This window comes from Peromyscus maniculatus, chromosome 21 (assembly GCF_049852395.1).
Source record: "Peromyscus maniculatus bairdii isolate BWxNUB_F1_BW_parent chromosome 21, HU_Pman_BW_mat_3.1, whole genome shotgun sequence".
NCBI classification, from domain to species: Eukaryota; Metazoa; Chordata; class Mammalia; order Rodentia; family Cricetidae; genus Peromyscus; species Peromyscus maniculatus.
In genome coordinates, this window is record NC_134872.1 from 35,845,016 (window position 1) to 35,861,959 (window position 16,944).

The following is a 16,944-nucleotide window of genomic DNA, read 5'->3' on the forward strand; positions in this document are numbered from 1 at the left end:
TACAACGGTATGGTACCCATTCAGTTCTTGTTGCTTATCAAAGGATGCACGCATTTATCCCCCAGACTCTCGGCTTCACTATTGCTGCCTTTCCAGTTTGTAGGCAACTGCTAGTCCACTCCTTGTCTCTTTGTTGGATAAATGATCTGTGTCTAATTAGTCCCTGCTTGCAGTCCTACTGACTCAGGGTAAGATGATCTATTTTGATTTCTGCATAAAAAGGTCTCTGGCCAAGGAAACAAGGAGAAATTTAAATCAGCTCCATCCTGTTCCTAAATCTAAATCTTGCTCAGACTCCACCCTCCCAGTGGGAGGGCTGTGACCTCTATGTTATGCACAACTTAGGAGAACTAGATGGAAATTTTTTGACACCGTGGATGTCGACCTTGTATTTTTTTTTTTTTTTCTGGAGCTAGTGACTTGCGATAGTACTGAGCAGGGCAGGAAGCACACCTGTGACTCAATCACAAGGGAAATGGTCACCATTCTACAGGGTACCCTGTTGCTAAGCTGTGACACAGGAGGAGTTCACGAAATGCATTTGTGACTCATGATATTTTCTGACAACAATGGATTTCATGCACATTATCCAACCGCAGGTCTGGAAACATGTCATGCCGCCAAAGTCTCGTTTCCCACAAGGACCCAGGAGATCCTATTTATCTTGTGCTGTTAGTCTCACCTTTTATGTTTCCCCTCTGTGTTTTAGAGTGGATGAATAAATATGCAGCAAAGATTTCCTTACAGAAAAGCTTTAGATAGTTTCCATCACTCGTATCTAATAAAATGAAATCACATTTATCTGATTGTACACATACACACATGCACACACACATACAGTGCAAAACAGGCATGCAGGGGACAGCCCACGGCCACACAGGAGCAGCTGTCCCAGCTGATTCTGCTCAAGCTACTTGGAGACTCTCAGGGCATCATGTGCTGAGTGCATGCAGAGGTCTAGAGTAGAACACTCTGTGTCCATTCCAGGAACTCAGACCCTGAACCACAGCCACTGCTTCATTCCGCTGCCTGTCAAGCTTGCGTGACGAGGAAGGAAGTCAGACTCAACTTTCTACCAGCCTGACCCACGCAGTAGGTTCTACCCATCAGCACCTCTTCTGGTGGCTGGAGAGGAGGAGGTTCTGGGCTCCGTGCTTGCTCTCTGAGCTGGATACTCCTCCTGATGGTTTCTCTCTTGCTAGGTCCTTTTCAGGGGGAAAAGCCCTCCGGATGATTCTGAGCCGATTGCACATAAACCTGTTGGAGTTCTTCACTGGCATGTGATAACATATCTGGGTCCAGAACCTGGAACTGGGTTGGACTGATTTCAAGCCTCTCCACGTGACTGTGGGAAGAACTCGGAGAGCCTTTTTGACTAGATAAGGTAGCGATTCTGGCACTCGGAAGGAAGAAAACTTAATTAAAATTAGTTTCAGTGTCTGATCACCCAAGGCAAGTTTCACTGCTGCTTGTAGTTCAAAGACACAGGGTCCGTTGACATAGCTGGGACTCAGGATAAATATTCCTCTTCGGCTTTTCTTAATGATGTTCACAATGTCATCTGCATATACTGGAAACAAATAAATGAGTGACTTCCAACTGATCCTATTAAAAAACTTGAGTCACAACTTTGTACCTCCAAGAGATGCCCGGTGGGTTTCTAATTTGGATATTCTTGAGCAAAGAGATAAGGAGAAAAGTTCTCTCTGCCCTTTTTATTGTTGCCACTCCAGACTGTTGAAGATAGGCACCAGTACCCAGAGGCTGTCCCTGTATTCCGCCTCCCTGAATTCCCATCTAAATCGCCTAAATCAGGTTGGAACATGACAGAGGGATATGATACATCCCAGGCTACTTGTGCAAGTGTCTGAGACAGGGAAGGTTAGCAGGCCATTTGAGGCCGGGATGCTTCATGGGTGACATCCAGCTGACCGACCTGCTGCACCCCAGGCTGAAAATTTGAGGAGTAGAATTCTAGAAGGTAGGACAGCCTTCTGTTTGAGATGAGAGAAATTATTTCCCACAGGGGATCCAGGGAAAGCCCCTTTGTCCCGGATGGCCTGCCTAGAGCCCTCTATTATTTTATTATTCTTCTGAAAATAGATATTTTTAGAAAGCAGAGCGTGTCTCTGGAAGACACTTTTCTGTATTCTTGCCCAAGATGATCTAAGCTCATAAAACAACAACAAAAACCAAACCCAGAAGATCCCAGAGGATGTCTGTCACATGGACGGTGTGATAGGAAAAGCTTTGAGCTACAGTGGGTCACTCTTGTGTTCTACTTGGTGTCTTGGCAGGCAAGACCTACCTCCTCCTGGTGTCACATCCCTCTCAAGCAAACACAGGGTGTATCCATATTTGTTTTCTAGCACTTCCGGGAAAAGATTCAGGGCCAAGTGTTCCTCGCTCAGTGATCCGGTGGCTTCACTCTCAGGAGAGCTCCGATTTGCATAGGATATAAAGGCGTCAAACTCCTTCTTGTCTGAGGAAAAAGAACAACACATAGCCTATGCCCTTTTTTCTTAACTACCACGGTATGTCCAGATGCTTGGAGCATATGCTAAATGGATAAGAAATAAGATCTGGGATCCTTACAAAAACGAATTAAAAACAAACCCAGCAGATGCATCCATTTTAAAATCATACCACCGAGTGGTTTTGGTTGTCCATATAAAACCCAATGATTAATTTATGAAGCACCCCAGTGCCTTCGCTGGGGATAGATCAAACAGCTGGGGCCTCCCATGATTGAATCACGTGTGATTGGGGAGGGCGCCTTTCTTTGCGTCTGCAGTGTTTCTGGCTCATTAGTTACACATCAAAGAGGAGTCTGCTCCATTAAAGCATGATAATAACCAGAAAGCAAGTTCTGCTAAGACCAGAACCTTGTATCCATCTGAGAGATGATGGTACACTTAAAACCATGCACCACAAGCAAGTCAATAATGGGCACATGCGCAGTGGAGGTCCTGTAAGATGATAACACACAGGTAATCCCCATGGCCTGGTGCTGCTGTAGCCATCACATTACAGTGCATCCCATTCCCCCCATGTACAGTGATGCTGGTGTGGTCCACTATGTACTGAACATACGGAACTATAGCAGTCCAACCATGCCCAGTGCGTCACACTTGACAGCTGATAGCGCATAACTGTCTGACTGGCCTATATATTTATTGTACTACACTTCTCATCACTGTAGAATACATGTCCACTTCTAAACAGTGTTTGCTCTAAAATACCACTGGCAGCCTTAGAGATCTGGTATTTATCAAGTCTTTTGATTGGATAATTTTTCTCTTCTGCTTAATTGAATGTTGGCTGTATTGCTCATCACAAACCTAGAAATATTAGGGATATATCTGTACATCTACAGAAATAGCATATATGTGTGTAGTAATAGACATATATACACACACACTCTCCAGAGAGCCCACAGCCCAGTGTGTGGTGGGTTATACCATCTAGATTTATACAAGTACAGTATATTTTGTTTCTACAAAGGAAAGTAGCCTAGAGGATACATTGTCATTAAGTGGCACTTGGCAGTACTTGTATCTGAATCTGTGAGTGTAGGGTAAGGTCAGTAGAGGTTCCCCGTAGGCTGTCAAGGGTTACATGAGGTCATGCCTAGGCTGTGTGGGAGTTTCTGGCTCTTTCTCAGCTCTCCCCTTCTATTTGAGAAGCTACATTTAAAGAAATCATTTTAGGTCTCTTGTGAAGATCTCTTGTGCTTCTGTCGGGCAGATAAGTTATGAGACATATTAAAGAACTATGTAGAAAAGACAGAAAACCCCACACGGTAACTCACAGGCTTTGGGATGGAGTGCCTGGAGTTTGAAATCCAGCCTGTTTCATAACCTCCAGCCATGGTGTTGTTACCGGTAACTAGCGTCTCAGACTGTTTGGCAGTGTGAGCCCAATATGGAAGCCATGAGAGGCCTTAGGGATTGCCAGTCGTAAGGGAAACCAAACATCAAGACGGGATACAGATCTAAAGTTCCAGAAGCTGCTTTTTTACTTGATTGCCCATATAGGAAGAAAGAGGTAAGCGCTGATGTGTTTAAATGTATAACACACCATGGCTGCCTCTATTCCATCCAGTCTTGTAAAAATCCCATGGATTTTCTATAATTCAAAAGATAAACTTATTTAGTAATGAAGTTATGGAATGTGGTGTTAGAGGACCTGCTTATGTCCTCCTAACACTATTTCTTTCTAAATTAAGTGATAGTCAAAATCAACTCTTAAGCTTTCTTTTTGCGGGCAAACATCTGTCTGACCAGCAGAGGGCGTGAAATCACTGTGTTTGAAAACCCAATTCTGCAGCGCAAATTATTGCATAGTTAAGTGAAATGACAAAGGACAAATTTGAATATTCCCCGACCAACTGACTCTTCCTCATAAACTCTAGAATCTTAAGGTTTAAAACAAACAAACAAACAAAAACATTTTAGTGAAAGAAGTGTGGAATCACCTGGGAACATTGGTGAGACATTTGTTCCATTCAAATAAAAAGGCTAATTAAACAAACAAAAATTCTGAAAATACTCTTCGCTTAAGGATTTCCAAGGATGTTACCAATAATCAATCTAAAGAAAGCTGTGAGGTATGCTTTTTTCCTCCTGTTTTCTTAGATTGATTCTGGGTGATTCTTTCTGTGTTCTGGTGTCTGGGGTTGAACTCGGACCTGGCATAGTTTTTACTTCCTTTTCTGGGTGATGAAGGCACTTCCTTCTGTAGAAGCCACAGGCCTCCAGGAGGAGCCTCCCAGGGAGAGAGTGTTTTTCTCTGGCACCCAGCAGGAGGCACTTCTGCTCCAAACAGCAGAATCCTTCACTGAAACTGTAAATATGCTAACCTGGGGTTTTCCGGGGCCAGCAAATGTTAAAGCAGTATTCTAGCCCCATACAACACTGATGAGTATTGTGATCATGTCTGGTGGGTAAATCGACAGAAACTTCATCACTAATAATGGGACTTGCATTTCATGCGACTTCCCATTCATTTGGGACAAATCCCGGGCCTGGAAGGTCTTATTTTCACATGATGATAACTGAAGTGATGGGATTTCCTCAAGCCAGACTACATAGATTTAAGGCCAAGATACAGCCATTTCTAGTGCTCTAATCTGAAGGTCACGCTTCGTCCTCCTCTGCCTCAGGGAGCTGTGAGAAGGCCAATGTTCAATACACAGGCAAGGCATGAGCTCCAGTCCTCAAGGGGCATCCATTGCTGACCAAACTGAGTTTCTATGCACTAAGGTGTCATTCTAAATGCATACCATGCCTGATCTCAGTGAGCCCACACCACTGTCCCCTGCCTGCTGCGGTGACAGTCCTGTTTTGTGGATGAGGAACCTAAGGCACGGAACTGTCACTTGCCGTATCACCTCAGGTTGGTTAGCAGCGAGAATACTTTCAAGCCCCACAAATCCCACAAAAGTCTTCTACAAGGTTCCTGGTAAGTAGAATGGAAGTGTTTCTTCGGTCTTCTCTGGTGTAAAACCAGAGCTGGAAGAAGATATCAAACCTGAGAGATAAGAAGCCAGGCATCAGGCAGTCGCTTCCTCTAACTTCCTCTTTCACATGCTGCTCGGGACAGCAGGAGGCATGTGAAACCATACCTAAGACAACGCTAAGAAAAGGTAGGTAGGAAGTCACGTGTATCTTGTCTCGTCACTACGTCAGAGAATAGCGTGTTGGGTGATCTTACCCCTCAGCGTCTCGTCCTTGCTCTTGTAGGCTCGGCACAGCAGGACGATTTCAATCCAGTACCAGTAGAGAAAGGCGGCTGCGACCAAAATGCCCACCAGCATCATGGCTGTGCCAAGGAGGATGTATACAAACACCACTGAGGGAAACAGAGCTGTGAGCGAGCACATCTGGACCAACATGCCCCATTACGTAGTAAAATCCCTGCTGCTACCGGCATTTATTTATCTTGACTCTGAGATCATCTTAAGTCTGGATGGAACTGTCCACAATTCACTTTAGAGAGCCAAGGGGCATGGGAAGTTCCTGGTGGGCTGACCTTCAATACATAGCCATTTTACTTATTTTTACTCCCATGAATGTCTGCACACCTCAATTGTACCTTTCCCATTGCCTGTTATAAATTATCATCTTATATTATAATCATCACTAAAGTCTAAACATTCCTAGACCGGGAATTCCATCAGCTTCACTCCGCACCCTCCGTGATCCATCTTATAAATAAGGGATCTACAGGGAACAGCCACTGTTACCATATACCTAGTGAGGGTCCAGCATGAACACTGTCACCCTATGGCTCAAAGATGGTTACACTTGCTTGACTGTGCTACAGTCACCCAGTCAGTGAGGTGTGAATGACTGATACCAACCTCATCTCTGGAAATCTTGTTTTCTGGAAGCCAGCAAAGGCAAACAACCAAGAGAGTGATGTCTGAACACTGGTCCTGCCGCAGTGGGTGTGGGTGTGGGTGGGGCTGGAGATTCTTGTAGGTACCAGTGGAATGAATGAGAGAATTGGGTGCATGAGTGAATGAAGAAGTGAAAGGGGTAAATGAATGGGTGATGGGATGAGTGAACTGTGTGAGTAGAGAGAGAGTTGAGTAAAAGGTGTTTTTATGCACAGCTTAGCAGGTAAGAAGCCTAGATCAAAATCATGCATGGTCAAAGTCTTAAATGAATTAGCACAGCAAAGTGCTTCAGTGTCTGGATAAATGTTCGCTGCAAACATTGCCTCTCTTTTTTGGGCAAAATGTCCCTCCCCCTTTCAGAAAGAACAGATATCCATGTTTAGGAACAAAGTTCTAGGCTTACCCCCCTCCTTCTTCCTCAGCTGGATGGTCCGTGTTGTGTTCCCGACGGAGTTCTGGGCAAAGCAAACAAACTTTTTGCTAAGATCTCTTTGAGTGACTTCTCCCAGGAAGGCAGTGCACTCCATGACTTTGTTCTTGTAATTGGATTGAACGCTAGGAAAGGAAGGAAAAAAGGCAGCTCCACTCAGTAACATCAACTGCCCTTCATCCAGCTGTGCTTGGGAGACTGACAAAGAGCCAGTGGAGATTTACCAGAAGACAGTGGAAGAGCAGGAAGAGATGGAGCAGGCTCTTGTTCCTCATCAAGTGATGGACTCTCCAAAGGATTTACACTAAGAAATAAGTTACCTGTGGCCCTCATCTGAACTTTATTCTAAGAATTCCCCCTGGGAATGTGGAATACTAAGAATTTAAGAATAACCTCAGTCTGTAAAGTGTTGGCTTTCCAAGCATGAAGTTCAATCCCCAGAACCCGTGTCAAAAGCTAGGCATGGTAACGTGTATTTGTAAACCCAGCACTGAGAAGGCAGAAATGAGTAGATCTCTGTAGCTCCCTGGCTGGCCAGGCTACCTTAGTCAGCAAAAGTCTGCCCACCCCTCACCCCCACTCCCCCTTACCTCCACTACCACCACCAAAAAACAGGGTGAGTGGCATGAAGCATGAGATTCACCCCTACCCTCCATACTCAGTTACACACATGTGTATACATACCTGCACACACATATGAACACACACACACACACACACACACACACACACACACACACACACACGCAACTAATTGTTCTCGCTGTTTGCTGGCAGGTACCTTGCTGAGCACTGACTATGGATTCTCTAATCTTTTCCTTCCTCACTGCACACAAACCCTAAGGAGTCGGGATATGAACATCTTAACTTGGTAGTGCCAGGGGCAAGGCTCAGAGGATGGATGAGCAGTACTGGGTCACTATGGTAACACCATCCTGTGGATATGTCTGGACTCCAGCTTGGCTCCCAGATCTCTGCCAATCTTCCCTGCCCAGAAAATCATGATTCTCCACATTTGTTCAGTTCCTATTGTCTGAAACTGCATCATCCATTTGTCACATTAAGAAACTGTGTTCAAATGGGTATTTTAGGTTACCCTTCTGTGAGTCTACAGTTAGCCCACAAATGTTTCCTGCCTGTCCCACATTGTCACATGCATGTGGCTTCTACTGCATCTATCCCTGAGAGTGACCTTGCAAAATGCAGGTATCCAGTCACAGAATATGCACGTAGGTAACAGAGCCTCACAGTCACAGAGGACCGAGGTCACCTTGCCACTTCCTGTGAAACAGATTGGAACCCACAGGTGGATGACTTGAGAGCATGTGCCTGTCACGCTTGTCTTGCACAGACTCTGAGCAGGGTCAATCTAAGACCCAATGGCTTCTTGCTAAATTTCAGTGTCTTGAGTAAAAATCTTTCCTTTATTCTTCATCTGTGGTTTTCAAAGTACACATTTGTTCAGTAAAGTCTTTAAAAAAAAAAAACTAGAGGGAACTTTCTGCAGATTCTTATTTTGCATCCCATGTGGAAACAAGAGGACACATCTTCTAGTGGCATGTCATGATGGGACCTCAGGTCTTCCTAGGACTAGAGACTTGTTTTTCTAGACGTTGGCTGGCTTGTCTCTGAAGGTCTACAACTTTCCTTTCAACTGGTCAAGTTCTCTCTCCCATAAAATTCCAGGTTTATTTTAGTCACAGACAACAATAAAAGAAGTCTAATTATCATAAAATGCTGCAGCCTGCTGGTATTCCTAAACAGACAGCTCCCTTCTAAGGCTCCACCCCAGTGTAAGCTGCTTTACCAATTCTCATTTGTCAGAGTCTGTGTTATGGTGCCATTTCCTTAACACACTGGATGAAGGCACATTTGAAGATTGGGGAGGGCAGGAACCATCATCTCCCATTTCTTGAATGTGCTACTTCTAGTCCAGCATTCTGAATGAGTGTATCCATCTACTAGTTGATCTTAGATTTTAAAACAGTAACCTTTCAAACCCTTTTATGAGCTGAGGACGTGGGCTAGTGATAGAGTACCTGCTCAGCACAATGGATGTCTCAGCACACACACACACACACACACACACACACACACACACACACACACACACACACACACAAAGAAAAAGAAAGGAAGAAAGAAGGAAAAAACAGGGAAGAAAGAAAGAGAGAATTAGCTTTGGATGTGGTTGGTTCAGTGGGTAGAGTGCTGGCCTAGCATGTATGAAGTTCTGGCTAGATCCCAAGCACCACATAGAGAAGGTGTGGTTGTATATGCCTGTAACCCCAGCACTTGAGAAGTTCAAGATTATCCTTGTCTACATAGAGAGTTTGAGGCCAGTATGGAACACCCAAGATACTGTCTCAAAAAAAAATTAAATTAAATTAAAAACACTTTAACATGGTCGAGGATGTTTTAAATCATTGTGCAAACATCATTGTGTGCTTAACACAGGCAAGATGGCTCCAGCATCACTAAGTGATACAGTCTTAGGGGACAATTATTATATATGGTTCCATCACTGAATAACTGCTATGCATATCAAGTTCACTTTATAGTCTCCTCAGAAATGGAGTGCCTGCAGGCCTAGATGATAGATAGATAGATAGATAGATAGATAGATAGATAGATAGATAGATAGATGATAGATAGATAGATAGATAGATAGATAGATAGATAGATAGATATGTATGTATGTATTTTTTATTTTTACCACAACCATTAACTCTATCTGTTCTAGCAATTTCTAAAGGTTTGAAAGTATCTAGTGTTAGCATTTAAGTATTCCCTGGCCAGCCCCTTGGGGGACCTGGCCAATAAGCAGGCAGTACTTTGGTTTACTCAGGGTCCTGACAACATCATCCTATGTAGCCCATTTGTGCATTAAAGTCTCCTTTAAGAGCAAACCCCTCCACCACCACCACCACCCCCCTCTCTTCCCATGAGGCCACGTCTGTACCTCTTCTCTTCTCCCTTTCCTGTCTCTTCTTCTCTTCCTCTCTATTATTTTTCTTCTTCCTCTTCTCTTCCCAGCTCTTCTCTCCCCCTTTCCAATAAATCCTCTACATGAGCACTGTCTACATGGTGTGTGTCTCTCCCACACTCTGTGGGGTCCCTTGGCTCCAACCCGCCGAGACTGCCACCTGCCATTTTTAAATTATAACATCTAGTTTGGGTTGAATGACTAAGTTCACTCGCTTTTTCTTACCAATTCTTCTTACATTCTTTGATTTCCTGCTCCTGAGTAGATTCTTTGACAAACCACTTTATTACTGGCGGAAAGTGTTTTTGGAAGCCAAATTGTACTTTGCAGGATAGCACCAAAGACTTTCCTGAAAATGCAGAGGTCAAGAAAACAGTAAGGAAGCACATCAGAACATTAATGTCGTGGGCAGACCAGAGGCTACATGGCGATGTAGCCAGGTGTCAGGCAGTGGGTACCAGGAATAGCCAAGCATCAGTACATCCCAGTTAGCAACATACTTCCTGTTATGTTGGTCCCTTGTGGCTCATTTGTGTATCTCAAATGTGTAGCTACATCCTTGACACTAGGATTTCACCATCATATCCCTAGGGAAAAGTTGTGGCTCTGTGAACAGCCCAGTCTTTAACATTAGTGATGACGTGTAAGATATATCAAGAAGATCATTTTACTAATTGATATTCACCTATTGAATAAACATCATAAGGTTACCATGAATGGAAAGTTCTGGAAAAAACAAACCCACAGACCTTACGCCAAACCTTCTGCAAGGCCAATTGATGGTTAGAACCTCAATGACTGTGGAAAGGTTGGCCTACTCCAGGTTCACAGTCTCGTCACAATTTATCTTGGGCCTTTCTTACCCTCCTTAACAGGTATTCCTTGACCACCTCTGTAGCTGACTTAACATCCTTATGATTATTAAGATGTATTAGTTTTTTTTTTTTTTTTTTTTTTTTTTTTTTTTTTTTTTTTTTTTTTTTTTTTAGAATATATTAGTGTAACAGACCACTGGCTTCCATCAACCAAAATGCTCAACTGTCATGTGATGGCATCTGGGACTATAGCTGAGGTTTCCCCCGGTGTATATGAAAAGTGTCTTAACTTACTATTTTGTTTCTTTATTTTCTGTTACCATGAAACTGTTTCCACATTGGAACATGGACTTGGGGTAACCCAAATCTATGTTCCCCGGGGTCACAGTCACTCATATCTGGCTCCAGAATAAACTGTCTATTGTCACTTTTGAGGTGAGAGGTGTACTTTCCTTCCCACATTACTACAGCATGTAGTTTAGGGAGGAGATTATTTGGAATCTCAGCTGTCTTCTGCATACTGCACCATGGGTGAGCCATGAATGTTATTGGACCACCCTTTGCCTACCACCCTGTAAGGATTAGGACTATCCTCCTCTTGGAACTGACTTCTGGACGAATGGTTAAGGAATCCATTTGAAAGCTCCTCTTTGGATCTTTTCCCACCGGCAGTACTTTAAAATTCATTGGTACCGTACACAACTTGGCAGAATATTTTTAATGGATTGTTTTTGCTTCGTTTCCCTGTTTGTGTTTTTCCTCTTCACCACTGTTTCTAGCCCCAGAATGTGCCACTACCGCCACCTACTGACCCTATAGTGCAGTAACAACTTGTTTACATTTCTTTGGAGGAAACTAAATCTTTCATTGGCATTTGAAATGGTAAATATTGCACTGAAACACCACAATTTGCTTTCAAATACAAAATTTCTACCTGGCTGTGTATAGAGTAATAAGAGGTTGGCTTTGACAAAAATAAAAGGCAATCAGATGAATGTCAGTTTCTCCTCTCCCCAGAAGAAGGCACCATTTTGGAGTACATTTGAGCAAGAGTTGCAGGGCTATAATTTTCCTAAAGAACAGCCCAAGTGTCATATTCATAAGAGTTAATGCTAACTTTGTAATTTCATACATATAACATAAATGGAAATATATGCACATATATGCATATGTGTATGCGTTCTGGTGGGAAGAATATGAAACCTGTTCTTCTTGTTTAGTACTCTAGAATATGTTTCCTCACTCTATCGCAATGGAAGATCAGCATGTGACAATGAGGGGCAGCTCTAATGACTGGGACTCAGAAGGGTAATAGAAACCTTGTACGGTGACAAACCTAGTTAGGATCAAGTCAGAGTTTAGTGCCAATGCTCTTACTAGAAAGTCTAATCACCCTTCACGTCACACTCTGGTCTATTCCCTGGAGCCCAGGGGTCATTCGGTTATGGTAATAACAGGCAGCTTACCAAGCTCTGCTTCCAGAGTGTCCGTGATGGGATCCAGAATGTCTGGTTTCAGGTTGGTGTCCTCAACTGGAAGAGGAAAACAAAAATCATCCTTTGCATTAAGAAGGGAGGACTGTTTGCTGGAGGTTTGGGGGTATTAGCTCAACACCGATTGAAGTTTTTAGTGCTCTGTTCTTTCGTTTGTTCATTTTACCCAGCATGCATGAATCTGGGAGTTGAGACTCTGACTCAGAAAGATGCTCTTCGGGGCTGGAGTGATAGCTATGCCAGTACAGGGCTGGCAACACAGCCCAGGGATCTGAGTTTGATCCATGGAACCCACAAAATAAACCCAAAATGGGCATGGTGCACATGCTTGAAATTCTAGGGTGAGGAGATAGAGCCAGACCCATAGCTGGGTCTCGCTGGCTGGCCAGCCTGGCCCACATGGCAAGTTACAGGGTAGTGTGAAACTCTGTGCCAACAAAAATGATGTATTATACCTGAGACATAAAAACCCAAGTTTGTACTCTGGCCTATACACACACACACACACACACACACACACACACACACACACACACACACACACATGCATACGTATGCACACACACCCAACTGCCCACACCCACACTTGAGACTTAGGCCTCCATCTGGGTCAGCTACAAGAAGACTTCTTGCTGCCATTTGGCTGAGTCATCAGCCAAGAGGGACAACCTGCCCAAGGAACTGAGCTTCAAAACTCTCCAGCCCGCAACCTTAAACTCATGGTTTAGCTTAGAATGAAAGGGCATCTAACCTCTGGTTTTCCTTTGCCTTTTTCTTTCCTGCCACAGAGTTTCAAAGGTGTCTCCATTGTTCTGCTTTCTTCTGAAGCTATTCTACCACCAGTAAAAGTGGTGGTCTCTGTGGGCAGCGTCTTCAATTCTCACTTCTCAATGGCTTCCTCATCTGCCCCATCTCTCTTCGCCATCAGTCCCCACACTCCTCACCCCATCTTCCTCCTGACAGTCTTGACTTCCAAAGGCATTTTGCTAGCACACCATGAACTTCTCCCTCCTGCTGACACGCATGCGTGTTTCATGGAGTTCTCACTCTGCTCTCTTTCCACATGGGGTTGGAAATACCCCAGGACTCAATCCCAGGCCCCCTTTTCACACTTGACCATGCTCACACTCCCATTTCCAGCCCCAGCATCTCCATCATTCACCGAAGTACCCCCCTCTTCACTGCCACGTTATAACTGAGGTCCTTCCACATTACCATCTCCTCCTTAGACTTCCTCCTTCTCTGTCCTTCATGCTTATTAAACAAGGCTAGTATTAACTGACTTACCCTCTCAGAAAACTAGAATCTCTGTTTTCTCTTCATTTGTTTTATAAAACACATCCCGTTCTGTTGACTCATAAACTCCACCTCCCACCTCCTGAGGTATCTTTTGATACTGTCCATCAAGCTTGCTGATTCCCCCTACCTCCACCTTGCCCAATATCAATAGAAGACAACACAACCCTAAATCTCATCTGCTGTAGGATGTTCTGTATGCTGTGAATATGTGTTGCTCTGATTGGTTGATAAATAAAAAGCTGATGGGCCAGTAGCCAGGCAGGAAGTATAGGCAGGGTAAACAGACAAGGTGAATTCTGGGAACAAGAAGGCTGAGTCAGGAGATGCCAGCCTGCCGTCCAGGGAGCAGCGTGTAATGGCACACAGGTGAAGCCAGGGAACACGTGGCAACATATAGATGAACAGAAATGGGCTGAGTTTAAATGTAAGTGCTGGTGAGTAGTAGGCCTGAGCCAATGGCTGAGCAGTTTTAATTAATATAGGTCTCTGTGTGTTTACTTGGGTCTGAGCAGCTGTGGACCGGGTGGGACACATGAAAACTCCAGCTATACTCATCTTTGGCTTTTCCTATTCCCAGGCTCTGAATTCCCACAGAAGCATCGCCTATGTATTTCTAGACACACCCCTTTCAGTTCATGTCCTGTGTTGCTTCCCTACTGGCAATTGCCTGAATTTACAATGTCTCTCCTGCCTCCATACTTACTCTCAAAAATATTATTTCTTCATGTTAGACCTACCCTGGATACAAGTCCATTCATAATGTATTACAGTACTTGAGTGGTCCCCTATTGTCCCTTGGATAAAATTCCAAACTCTAAACTTGTCAGAAGTGGTAATGCATGCCTATGATCCCAACACTAAGGAGGCTGAGGCAAAAGATAAGAAGTTTGAGGCCAGCTTAGGCTATATGTGAATTACAGGCTAGCCTGATATACACAAGGAGACCTTGTCTCAAAAAAGGAAACAAATGAACAACAACCAAAAAAATTTTCTGCATAATGAAGAATGAAATAAAAACTTGAAACTAGCTTAGAGTATGAAGTGGGTCCTGCTCTCAGAGCCCCCTCCCACTCCCTACCTCCGCCCACTCCTGTTCTCTGATTTTCTCTCCCTGATCTGTATCCTGTTTTCTCATGATTCCTGATGTCAATGGTGCTTTCACCTCTGCCAGAATGAACGGCACCACCCACCCTTCTCTTCTCAGTGGAGTGAATGCCATTGTTCACCCTTTCCCCACAGGTCTTGCTTGGATTTGCTTCACCTTAGACACAACCACTGCCTTTTCTTCTCCTTCTACACTGGGTGGTGACGACCTGCTTTCTGTCTCTGTGACCCATAAAATAGTTCTTAGAGGTCAGAGAAAGTGTCTGGGCACTAATTCTTAATCCAAAGTTACCACAGAAGCTTGGTATCTCTTCTATAGGAATGTGGGGAGGGACCATGAAATGAGGAGAAGGTACAATGACAGACGAGACAGGAATGACAGGCATGGGTGAGACAGACCTTCAAGTGAAAGAGGAAAGTAAATTCCATCACTGAGAATTTAGGGGCTGGTGCATGACTAAGTAAAAGAATATTTACACATCACTTGCCCTTGCTGGAGAAAGTGATGCTGGCATATTCTGAAACTGGAACTTCTCTCTTAATGAGCACTCTCTTATGCAATTAAGCCATGGGAAGAACAAGGACTAGGAAATAAGCAGAAGTGTCTCTATCTTAATGCACTCTGACTGTACTGCATCTTGCAGCAAGAAAGCCAGAAGTAAACCTCATGAATGTTTTCACTGAGAACTGAGTCAACTACTCTGCTGCTCTTAGGCACAAGCATGAATGACTAATTCTGTTATGTTTTAAACCCAGAAGCCTAGGCTGAGTTACTTACAACTACCATTTAGTTGTGCCGTTTTTTGTAGATCTGGTAAAAAAAAAAAAATGACCCAATGGAAGAGCTGTAGAAGTCTCAATCCAAAAGGGTAACAAATGCAGGATGAGGAGACATTTTACTTCCGTGTTAGTCAGGGAAGAATAAATTAGGAACAAACACTACCTGATACCAGTCAAAATGTTCCATACCCCCACCCAATATTATTTGGAATATTGAAGTTTTTCATCATTAATAAGGAGTACAAACTGGCAAACTTTAACTTAGTATAATAGTGTGTATTTAAGATGTAAAAGGCGATATTGTATTTATCAATGGATGCATACATGTGTGGGAAAAGCACCAAAGAAGGAATGCAAGGCAGCTAGATCAGTGGTTCTCAACCTGTGGGTCTCTACTATTTTGGGGTCAAATGACCCTTTCACAGGTCACTTAAGACCATCTGAAAACACTGATATTTACATTATGATTCCTAACAGAAATTACACTTATGAAGTATCAATGAAATGATTTTGTAGCTGGGGGTCACCACAACATGAGGAACTGTATTAGAGGGTCGCACACGAGGAAGGTTGAGAATCACTGGGCTAGTCTATAATCTATGGATACCTCAGGGGAAGGGAATGGGACACAGTCTCAAGCTGCACCAGCAATGTTCCTTTTCTTTTATAAAAGAACAATATTTTAAACATGTGGAAAAAAACATTAACACATTTTAAACAGGCCCACATATGTCTCTTCATGTTTCAAGTATGAACTATCTAATGCATATTTAAATTATGAACTATCTAATGCATATTTAAATTTATTTCAAGAATAAACCAGAGAGAAAGGAATAGATACCCCAGCTTGTAACAGTATGAACATGACCCAGAATTGAGCCCTTTTGTGGGACTTGACCCACAAAAGGAAGCACCGGAGTATTCCAACATGCAACCCTTTAAAGGTTGCCAGCAGGTGAATATCTCTTTTCTTCCCTAAAGGGAGATAACTACTTAACCAAAGGAAGATGATTTTCACTGGTCAGCCAGGGTTCAGAAAAAGCCTCACTTACCAATGGTTCTCACTTGAACCACAGCTCGGACTGTCCAAGAACTCACATTGTCCGACTGAGTGTAATCACATACATACAAGCCCTGGTGATAATCATAGACGGCACCCAAATTAATGATATTGTTCTTATATTCAGGCAGGAGTCTTCCATCCTAATCCAAAAGACAAGAATTAATCACCTTTCTGCAACCTCAGAGTTTTTATTAATATTCATTTCACACATAAGAAAAGCTTCACAGATTTGAAGCAGGTGAAGATAGGTCAGTTTGAAAACCAGGTATCCCGTAGGATGAGGATGCTATAATCCATACTGTAGTATAAGAGTCTGAGGTCACACAAGAAGCATTTCCTAACATTGTAAAGAAAACTGCCTCCAATCAGCTCATAAAGAGCTAGTGACTGAGTGTTTCCTAGAGCATAACTCAGGGCCCAAGAGTATTCCAGTTTTCTCAGGAATGATGCCTTACTTAATCATGACTAAGTTATATGCACACATGCTTGAGAATGGCAATGTGTGTGCACGCGCATGCATGTGTACACTTGGGGAAACTTGTAGGTTTTCAGTAAAAGAAATATATCAACT

General features: G+C 43.4%; 1 protein-coding gene across 5 annotated transcripts in view; it reads right to left on the minus strand.

Moving 5' to 3' along the window:
• Positions 1 to 779: 779 nt before the first annotated feature.
• Il18rap (interleukin 18 receptor accessory protein) overlaps positions 780 to 16,944 on the minus strand; it is a 31,878-nt gene continuing 15,713 nt past the window's right edge. For all 5 annotated transcript variants that reach the window (XM_076557344.1, XM_076557342.1, XM_006980409.4 and 2 more), the window contains 7 exons: positions 16,363 to 16,513; positions 12,101 to 12,166; positions 10,045 to 10,168; positions 6,807 to 6,958; positions 5,716 to 5,853; positions 2,309 to 2,482; positions 780 to 1,570 (listed from right to left, as the gene is read on the minus strand). In XM_076557344.1, the coding sequence (XP_076413459.1) occupies positions 1,107 to 1,570; positions 2,309 to 2,482; positions 5,716 to 5,853; positions 6,807 to 6,958; positions 10,045 to 10,168; positions 12,101 to 12,166; positions 16,363 to 16,513 (1,269 nt within the window). In that variant the 3' untranslated portion in view covers positions 780 to 1,106. The remainder of the gene's footprint in view (positions 1,571 to 2,308; positions 2,483 to 5,715; positions 5,854 to 6,806; positions 6,959 to 10,044; positions 10,169 to 12,100; positions 12,167 to 16,362; positions 16,514 to 16,944) is intronic.